This window comes from Fulmarus glacialis, unplaced genomic scaffold (genome assembly GCF_000690835.1).
Source record: "Fulmarus glacialis isolate BGI_N327 unplaced genomic scaffold, ASM69083v1 scaffold20043, whole genome shotgun sequence".
NCBI lineage: Eukaryota > Metazoa > Chordata > Aves > Procellariiformes > Procellariidae > Fulmarus > Fulmarus glacialis.
This window is the reverse complement of record NW_009202536.1, coordinates 2,519-13,341: the sequence shown is the minus strand read 5'-3', so window position 1 is coordinate 13,341 and position 10,823 is coordinate 2,519. Positions and strand designations below refer to the sequence as shown.

Below are 10,823 nucleotides of genomic sequence, written 5' to 3'. Positions count from 1 at the left end.
AGAGCAAGCAAGCTTCTCATGAAGAAATGGATTCGTTTGTCTGAAATGCAATATAAAGCACGCTCAGAACAAATGTAAACCCAAGATGAAGCCATACTCACTTTGTAAGCAACCTGCACATCAGCACAGCAAAAAATCCAACATTTTCCCAAGCCTGTGCTGCAGTGGGAAACAATACTGAAAGCTGCTTAAAGTTGGCTCCTGCAAGGTGGACACAGCATAAACCTGCTGCAACCAATTACATTACCTAATATGAAGCAGACTCAAAGAAAAAAAAAAAACACTAGGTTTAAACCCAGAACTGACAGAAGGGAGACTGAATAGCACTCATTTTTCTAAATTCTTCTCCAAAATACTAGCACCTCTAGGCTTGTTTATACAGACACTTTTTTACATTATTTCTAGCTGGGACTAACCATGCTCTGCAGCATACCAAGAACACCATCTATCAGTAAACAACATTTCCTTACTCTGTCTTCTTGATCCAGTATTTTACTGCAGTAAGAAAGTGCTTTTAAAAAATAATTTGACAGCTGATCAAGATTGCTGGGAGTAAGTTTATATACAGACACATACAATAAGAGAATTATGTGTTATCTTACTAACCAATCAAGGAACTGACGGGATTATTCTCCTCAACAATATGAGCAATTTGACCCATTAAATTACTCTGCATTTCTTCATTAAGAGGGGGAAGACCTCTTTCAGTTAGAGACCTGTTCACTTTGCTGCAAATCTGGACACCAATAGCATTCAGAGCCTCCTTCAAATCAAAAGTTCTGGAAGAAAGAAATAGAAAAGCATTAACTTTAGTACTTTCTGTAGCATAGGTTGTAAGGTGACCTCACTTGTCTCCTTGCCCTTTTATTTTCAACCTGCTCTCTGCAACGAGAGAATTTAAAAGAGTTACTTTTTGCTTTTGCAGATTTATGTACATCTGCAGATACAGGACAAATCTCTATGTGGACGATAAAATAAGGACCTAAATGTGATTCAAATGGGAAAAATCATTTCAAGGGTGCAGCAGTGACACCCATTCATTTTGCCCTTCTGCTTAGGTGTTTTCCTGGGCCACATGCATAGCATTTCATGAGGAAAAAGCAGAATGGAAAACTATTTTCTTTCAGATCACATCAGACTTGCTTGTAGCGCAAGTGGCAGCAGAAATAAGCAGCCAAATAGCTCAAACTACCTACAACAAGTTTGAAGCAACTGGCCAGACAATTTAGTGAATGTATTGCCACAGTCTCTCCAGTATTAGGAGCATATAAATGAAGTTTAGTACTAGGCTCCAGATTCTGTAGACTAACATGAAGATTAAGATTTCATTAAAGTAGAACTTTGAAAACATGTGCCTAACACAGTGGACCTATATTGTAAGGGGACTATACAGATTATTAAAATTTGGTATCTTCCTATTATTAACAAGCACTGGCTATGACATTTGAATTGTTTCCAAGGGTTTTCAGATCCACCTGGTATTTCCTATTAAAAAAAAATTACATGAAGAGTGATAAAAACAAGGCCTTACTTCTTGTTCATGCCTTCAAGAAGAGGAACAGAGATCCTTTTCAGTTGATCAGCAAAATCAGGCACATCTACAATTGCTGCACCCACCATATTGTTTGTTATGAGACAAACACAAGCTATGATTTTTAATTGATTGAGCTTTTCTCTCAACTCCTGAAGACGAACTTCATCTGTTATTAGAGTCTAGAATTGAAACAATAATACTAATTTAAGAATATGGAGGGAGAAAGGCAGAGAAAAGGACAGATATAGGATGTAGCCATGAAGCATTAATATTTTTAATCACAAGTATGCAAAGTCAGAAGAGACAGCAGCTGAAATACCCTGAATATGTAGTATTGCATAAAGTGGCATTATGCATAAGTACCAGAAGTAAGGCTGTGGCAGGAAGTAATGCCTTCAGTGCAGAAGAAACTGAGGACATTGCATCTTATTCCTCATCACTGCTGGCGGAAATCTGTGACCAACAATTCAGCCTATGATGTGGAATGCTCAGGAGATCCAGAGGACATTGTAGTGATCAAGGTTACAGACAGAATAGTCTTCTGCATTCAAGCTGTCCTTTGAAAAATGCCATAATCTGTAACTGATGGACAGTGGTGAACAACTGTGCATGACAACTACCAGTTCAACCACCAGAGCAGGTTCTGCAAGTGATACATAACCTGCTACAGGCAAAAAGCCAGTTGATCATACCAAGAATGTAAGTAACTCCCACAGCAAGGTGTAGCTGGAGTGACTTATTTTAGGTTAGAAAGAGTTCATCCAACCAAATCCCTCCCCTGAGAAACACAGGGGCATTAACATTCAACTGTTCAGTAGTAATTTCAAACTAGATCCACCAGAGGATCCCTGTGTATAGCTTTTATTCAAAACTGTTTGAAGGAAGGTAAGAATAAGGTGGTTTCCCTTCCATCCACTGACGGAGAGCACTAAGAGCATCCCCACGTATTTACCAAATTCTCTGCCAGGCCACCCTAAGTATAGCTAAGGCACTCACTGCAGATGCTAATTTTAGCCCTGACTGATGGCCAAGTTCAAATTGGCTTTACTGAAAGTTGCAGAGGTCAGTAATCAAGAGTTGGAGGGAAAAATCAAACACTGATTCTTGAAGCAATAGTTTATATGCACTGAGAAAGGGTGAATATCTACTTTAGAGGGCTTCAAGTTTTTACTGATTCTGTCTAAAGCAAGAGTGATCCCACCAGTTCTTGCTGCTCTTAGGAAAACAGGATGCTATAGTCAGTTCTCTCAAAGATACAGGAAGCCAAGTGCTGTCAGTACAAGACCCAGCCTTTGACCATGGCCAAGACTGCTCTTAGGGTGGAGCTGATGAGCTATGATTGGATAGAGGGAAAACAACCTTTACATTGTTCTTTTCTAGTTGTTGACTTGCCCATCTCATATTTCAGAAGCTAGACTAGCATATACTCTCCAAATTCCAAATTTACTATTCAAAAATGTAAGATGTGCAAGAGAATACTTCACCTGTTGTCATCAATAGCAGGATTATTATACTACACCAATGTTTTCATATAGCTAGAAATCTGAAGACACTGAAATACACTTCTTACCTCTGGAATTGTTTTGCGATAATCCCATTGTAACAGTTTCAAGTAGCCGTTGTTTAGCACCAGTGTAGGACTAATAGTTGGTTTAGAACTATTATCAGCACCAGGGGATGATGAAGATTCATCAGAAACAGATGACAATTCATCTTCTATTGATTCCTTTATCCATTCTGTTGTGAGATCCAGGGCACCTAAGCATTGCAATCAGCACAGATTTATGGCATGCATTCATCAAAATAAGCACTAGCTTGAGGAAGAGTTGTACACGTAAGAGTATTGACCTTCTGAAGACTAAAGAAACATAGTGGACAGCTGAGTCTTCACACACATAAATTCTCTCCCTCACTCTTTTCCACTGATCATCTTCCACTGGTCACCTTAATATTCTAGCTAGCTTGTACAAACCGACCCACAAATTGTTAGACTTCAGACAAGATTTTTGGCTAAAAAAAGCCTCCAAATCCAAGTTCCCAAAGCATTTCTTCCCTTTTTCAGGGAGGCCACTTCATAGTTGGGGCACAGGACTGGAAAGTACAGGTGAAGGGAGAAACTCTATTAACAGCAAATGAAATGCTTTTAAAGAGTTCTTTCACAGGCTGCATATATAAACATGGCAGGCCATATCAGTGTCTGAAGGTTCCCATTTTAGAAGCCTCTGCCTCAGATGTTAGGAAGTTTACTTCTTCTTGGAAAATATATTTTCCTTAAGACTGTTTAGCCACATTACACAAAACCTGTAATAGTGGATCAAGTTGACTTTGCATCACCTAAGAAGTTTTCCTCAGAGCCCACCTTTTGTTTATTTTAAAAAAAAAAAAAAAAAAAAATCGATCCTGTCCCTTCCAACTTTCAGGCACACAAACTGGTTTTACATGTTTACTTGAGACTAACACCAGACTTTCTGCATACAGAAGAGATGAAATCTCATCTTTCAGTATATAGGGCTTCTGCCTCTAGACACTAAGAGCCATTGTTTATTTGTTTTTCAGATACCAACTAATTTAGCAAATACAAATTTGTCTGAAAACACCCCAGATTACAGATAAACATACTTTATAGCAAGTTAAGCAATTGCCCATTAGTAGCTTGCTTGTCAAAGAATTTTTGCATTAGTTAGATCTAAACAAGAAACTGAAATTTTCCTTGAAATTAACTGCAATTGATAGATTTTATAGCACATCTTTAAATAGTCCTCTTTTTAAAGAAAGGTTTAAATTAAATATAGCATGATACCTACTTGGTGTTTCTTCAAGAATTTCCTGGAATTTTGTTCTTTCATAGTCTACCAAATTACGCTGAAGGTATGGCCTAAGGTTTTGAATTGTGTAATTAGCCATGTCCACTTTCATCAGGTCCAAAACACGGAATATTTGTCTGAAAGGAGGAGTTTAAAATTTTACAGTTACAATAGTCTATTGATTTTAACCAGCACATGTGAGGCACACCTACATTAGCACTTTAATTTCAATTCTGGAAGAAGTAAACCCTTCATTGGTATTTTAGCATAACACGTTACCTATCTTCCAGGATACTTGAAGGACTATTGTGTATAAGGCTTAGTGTGAGTTAGAGAACAGGACAAATACGTAGTGTCACTAAATGCTACAATCCTGTAACAGAAAGAGCAGGGTTTTCAAGAACTGTATCAACTGGTACGTTTCAGCCTAAATGAACAGATTTAGAACTTTTAAGTCACTACTTGCACCAAAAGAAACAATCCTTTTGACCCAGTTGCTTTGGTCCCTACATGATGATTTTATCCCTGTAAAACAATCCAAGTTGCAATAAAACAGTACAGCAACAACTACCATTTACTCTTAATATTTCACTGTACCTAAGGAGCAGTAAACTGGTATCTGCCCTTTTATGCAAGTGTTTTACTCAAGTAATAAGATCTTTAGTAAAGAGATTTTAAATCCAAAGTTCAGCCTCCTAGAGGAAGCATGCAATAAACAGTTCAAGAAGGAACAGTATAAACATGCTGCTTAAATTTTGTAAGGATAAACAAGACTGAAAAAAGTTTCCAAAACACAGATTATTGCTATTTTTGTTGTTCAATGGCTTAGATTTTCAGAGCTGTAGTGTTTGATCTAGGCATTCTACCCATTTCATTAAAAAGTAAGATACACATAATGTTCTGGTCACAATGTGTCATAGCTCCTCCCCTTTAATGCTTCTGTATAAAAATAAGTTTTCCTATGGTTTGAAAACAGATGTTATGTAAACTGACACAATTTAAGACTTTTTTTAAAGACTCTACCCCCCTCTTCCACTGCCCAATACTGTTTCAGAGAAGAGGTTTTTCCTTTAAAAAAAACACCCAAATACCAACCTCAGTAATTCTACGATATTGTCAGTTGCTTTTAACTGTTTTATATCGTTGTCTCTTATTGGAGCACATAACTTTCCCATAGTGTTGATGATATAGTTAGCTAGCCCATGAATATCAACAGCATTATGTTCTGCCTGCTGTCTTATAAGATCTGTGTCTAGAACTTCACAAATTTGATTTTGAATCCTGTTTGCTCCAGGAGTCAGGAAGGAAAGAAGAATCTAAAGTAGGGGGGAAAAAAAGTAAAAGCTTATCAATAAAAACCAAACCACTTAGTAAACACACTGAAGTAAGATTTTAGTATCAATGTGTCAAGTGTATTCAGCTGACCAACTATAACAAGACATGTTAAGACTGAACATTATCTAAGGTAGCAGGAAAAAAGGACTGTTAAAAGGATCACAGTACAGTTCTGCAAAAATACTCAAAGCCAGTAAACCAGAAAGCATGTCAACAATGAGACTCTTTCAAAAACTGGAAGGCTACCCTGTAAAACAAACATTTACTAACTTAAAATTTTGAAAGACTTAGTATTGTGCCAGGATTGAAGGTTTGTATGCTCCCTTGTACAATGATCATAAACAATAAAGTCTATTTGGGCAGGTGCAGTCATGCCCTAAGCTCACAGTATGTTGCTGGAAAGAAGCTAGTAGAGATGTGAAGCTCTGAGAAAAGAGCTGACTTGCAACTAGCCATCATGCAATGAAAGCTGAGTGGACATGCCACTCTGCATGCATGGCCATATTCATGGTTAATATAAATATACTATAAATAGACACCTACTGCAGTTCTGAATAATCATGGTTTCATCTTAAAAGAAAGAAAATGAAGGTGTTGGCTTGACTGAGCAGACCCTTCATTGAAGTAAGAGACTCTCAGATCTAAGCTGACAAAATAATACTGGGGGCAGGGGGAGGAGGAATGTTACCTCCTTAATTTCCTCAAAGAGCTTGATAGCATGTTCATATTCCGGAGGATCTTCATTCAGTTCCAATTCCAAATGATCCCAAAATGCCTTGTGTACAATTTGTTTCACTGTGCCTGCAAAGCTGTGGAATAAGTCAATTAGATACAGAAAAGACTCCCAACTAGCTTTCATCCTTGGTGAAAGTGTTTTAGATTAGCCTAATCACTTGTTGGGAAACACACAACACCTCACCAGCTATTGTGCCCTGCAACCATATCTTTCTTGGGCTGTGGATCATCAGCTCCCAAAATGTGGTTTAGCCTTACAAGTCTTTCCTAAAACACCTGTATTGTATAAAGTGGTGCTGGCAATTCAGATGTAGGTAGAGAGATATTACCTTTCCTTTTTCCTTATCGAATTTGTATTCATTGTCTTAACCTGCTATGTTATGTACTAAGCTTTCTCAAAAACTATGCTCTGTCACATAATCAATTATCAGTTAAGAGACTTGTGCAATTAAAAACCTGTTTGGTTTTTTTACGTAAGCTTTCTCAAAGTAAAGACCAGGGTCATTTTTAAGTTAGACATGTCTGTAAGCAAGAACATTTTAGCTACCTACATTAGGGAAGTTACTTCTCACTTCCTCTGGATCTCCAGCTATTTTTGCATCTCTTCTGGGGCTAATAGTAGAGCTACGTTCATGATGAGCTCTGTCTTATCACTATGGCACCAATGAGCTACTACATACAACTGCATAGACGGCCACTGTTTCATCTTTTCCACAGGGCTTGGAACTGCACAGAACAGACCGATAATCATCTTCACTATGGGCATTCATATTGCATTAGCCTTCTATCTTCCACATGATGTTTAAGACAGCAATATGCTCCAAGACAGTGCATCAAGTCAGCTGGACTGCAACACTTGTTCCAAGCAAGATAGCTTTGACAGTGACTCCTGGAGGCACAGGATAAGAATCTGCAACCTTCCAAGATGTTTTGGTTTGGGTTTTTTTTTGTGGGTTTGTTTTGGTTTTGTTTTTTAATTTGCTGCTCTATTCATTTCTCTTCTCTTCCCTCTTCCTAACTCCAGTGCTGCTTTTTTGCAAAATTCAGGCTCTTACCTGTTCTGTGGTAAGTCTTCATGTTTTATGCAAAAATTTGCATTTACAGCAATTTCATGAGCTAAAGTCAAGTCTGTCAAATTTCTTGCAGCTGCCATCAGTTCATCAAATGTAATAATCTTGGGAGGGCTTGCTGCTGGAACAAACAAGATCAATTCAAGCCAAATATCTATAGTTGATAAGTGCAACTGAAAATATTAAAATTTAGAAATTTCACTGCTTGCTAGTTGGACACTAGTACTCCAGAAGAAACAATCTAGGATTACCAGGTCTTTATATCTTCTTAAAACACTAACTCAGGAAACTCCCAGCTTATCAGGGGCGTGTGTGAGGGTAATACCACAGAAGCCTCGTACCATTTTGAAAAGCAATTTCATATTTCTGCATCTTAACCAAGATATCTTTTTTCCTTTAGAACAGGATCTTGCATTCCACAGATTTCCTACTGACTGTACTGTAAAACCCACCAGGCCAAAAGCATGGGCAATAACAGATACCAGATGTCCATTTAATTCTGAGCACATAATGGCTATATTGTGATTTTATTGCCTGTAGAGAAGGTTCTGAAGTTACTGACTTGAGAACCCCCCACTTATGTTCCATAGCAGATGCATCATAAGTTACACTCGCTTTTTACAAATAAGTATTAACAACGTAACAGAAACTCTACATTGGAAAGCAAGAGTAAATTCCCGAAGTTTCTAAACCCCCAAATTCTGTCATTTAATTTAGTATTTGGAATTAAGCCTTTGAAGACTGGTAATAAAGACAGACAAAGAGCCAGCTGCCAATTGCAGCTCCACTAACAAGCTTGTTTTAATGTAAGACTTCACTTACATAGGCACTAAAAAGGATGCGTGGCCTGAAAATGTTTACAGACATGAAGTACATCTTAACCAAGGTTTCATTTATCATTACTCAAATACCTTCCTTGTGCAAATGTGTCTTCTGTTTGATCCTAATATTTATGAAAGAAAAAAATGTGAATTCGAGATTAATTTCATGTAACTTGGTGTAATATTATAAATCTGTGAGTTACAGATTTAATTTAAGTGTACAGAGCAAACAGAAGAAACCCACCCTTTGCACAAAGCCGTATCTGGTTGAGTGGGAGACTGCTACCAATGTCAGGATTAAATCAAGATTAGGATGTCCATGGTGGCACACTTTTCTTACACTTTTTGAAGGGAAGGAGTGCACAGGGAGAGCCCCACGGATACAGCTGCTGGTGGTGTTCAACACACAAGGAGATGCGCTGCTTCATAGCAGAGAGAAAGCCATGCCTTTCTCTTAATACTCTTAAACAGAGATTCAGAATCCCAGGTTCTACCCATGACAGCAAAGAGAAACGAGATAAGTTAGCCTCATCTGTCTATGCACAATGCAGGTAAGGTTGAAATAGGCTTACACGCTGGGGAACTGGGTTTGCTTGAAGAATCACTGTTAAAGCTCTGTCTTGAATATTCAGAGTCGCTAGAAGAAGCTGTGCTTTCAGAGAGGCGCGAAGAGTCTGAATCACTGTTCTGGTCATCGTTGAGAGGCATTCTGATCCACTTTAGCTGCTACAGTAAACAAGACCTGGAAAGACAAATACAGTTCCCATAAAAACCAGCACTTACTAATTTTTTGCTTGTTTCTCAAAAGTCAGATACTGATCATTATATTGCGTCTGAAGAATAAGTAGTTGCCTTTCTTGAAAAGGTGTTACAGAAAGGATCTGGCTCAACATGCAGAATCATACAGTTATTAACAAACTACACCTGTTCTGCAAGGAAGTTTTGCACCTTCTGCTGTTTCATACCTTAATGGTTATGTTAGAAACAGTCTGTAAATTGGTTATATTTAAAAAATAAAAGACTACCCACAATAACCCCTGAAGTTGCTTGCTGTCAGAATTTTGGAAGTTCTCAACATCCACAAAGGCATCTCATGATGCTACCATCCCCCCCACCTGACTTCACCAACAAGTGATGTTTAGCAATTAGCTTCCTTCCACAAACGGACTGCACTGAATGTAACAACTCTGAAGCAAACTTAGAAGTTGCTGGGGGAGAATAGGCAAATAATTCAGAACACTACATTTCTGACAGGGTGTAGCTAGAAGATTGGCCTGCTGCTTTAGGTGGGTCTTTGCTCAGAATCAGCTCGACAATGGCACAGACCCAAAAAATACTCCTTCTAGGGGTGAGGGTGGATGGGTTTTCCGTTTTAAGTTAAATGGTAACTCTGAGCCTCTAATATTACATTCAGCATACGTGACAAATAACACTGAGAAGTGTCATGCTTCGTAGTGCTTCTGTCTACATAAAGAAACTGCCTCCCAGGCAGATAATCTGCAACTGGAGAGAATTTGGACAGCTGCATAGTGCAATAGAGATGATTAATAGTTGTATGACAGGAAGTGAAAAATATGTTCATAATCATATTAAAATGAGAAACTGGAAGTCAGCCATAATTACTACCAAAGGAATTTGGCCCAGATACCAAAAGTAGCTGTCCATCTTTGATTATGGCCATGAATCATTCTGTAGTAGACTTTATGAAGAGACATAGCCAACAATGCTTTCTGTCAGCAAATTTAAGCAATATATCATCATTTATGACTAAATTGCATCAACTTCAGCAAGCAAGGAATACGGCACTTTGCAACTGCTGAACTTGGAAAAGCCACTTTTGGCAGCAAAAGGATGATCTTTGTGTGTACTTACACGAATCGATGTATTGCAGAGTCAAGAGAGAGAGAAAAGGGAGTAAGAGTTAAGATTTCTTTATGCTGACACCTAGTTACAGCTCAGAGCATTTGATTTTTTGGGTACCAGCTCATTCTGAATAGGCCTTTATAACTTGGTGAGGTATTAACTGACAAGTACCTCCCCTGTTAATTGAGATGATTAACATTTGTTAAGCGTATGTTTACTACTCCTCTCCTCTCCAAGAGGAAAGAGGATGCATTTGACTGCCTTATTTATGTAATGTTTTATGATGTTTTTTGTGAAAAGAATTAATCACATTGGCAAGAACACAGCTGACAGTTTATTACCTTACTGGAGAAACCAGTAAGAAAGACTTTTGATCAGGATATAGAGGTCATGGGTTCAAGACTTACAGCGTTAGTTGTGATCCTTAAGATCATAACTCTTATTAGAACAGCAATTTTATAATTTCTAACAAGCAACTGAAAACAAGCAGATATTTAAAATAGTATTGACTAAATAAGACTGAGAGTTGCAAGAAAACCTAGAAAACCAAAAGGCTGAGATATTTTTGACTTGGCAATTGTATTTGTCTAAGTTACTATTAGAAAAGAGTCACTACTTAATGTTACGCAAGAGACAAACTATTTCTTCAATTAAGATCTGT

The 10,823-nt window shown here is 37.9% G+C and overlaps 1 protein-coding gene across 1 annotated transcript in view; it reads right to left on the bottom strand.

The window, feature by feature from the left end:
- The window catches only part of TCP11L2 (t-complex 11, testis-specific-like 2), a 9,208-nt gene extending 201 nt beyond the window's left edge, over positions 1 to 9,007 (bottom strand). Inside the window, 9 exon segments of the mRNA XM_009574329.1 lie at positions 2 to 40; positions 607 to 779; positions 1,532 to 1,713; positions 3,105 to 3,292; positions 4,339 to 4,475; positions 5,434 to 5,654; positions 6,362 to 6,482; positions 7,464 to 7,599; positions 8,872 to 9,007. Of these exon segments, the coding sequence (XP_009572624.1) occupies positions 2 to 40; positions 607 to 779; positions 1,532 to 1,713; positions 3,105 to 3,292; positions 4,339 to 4,475; positions 5,434 to 5,654; positions 6,362 to 6,482; positions 7,464 to 7,599; positions 8,872 to 9,007 (1,333 nt within the window).
- Positions 9,008 to 10,823: the final 1,816 nt, after the last annotated feature.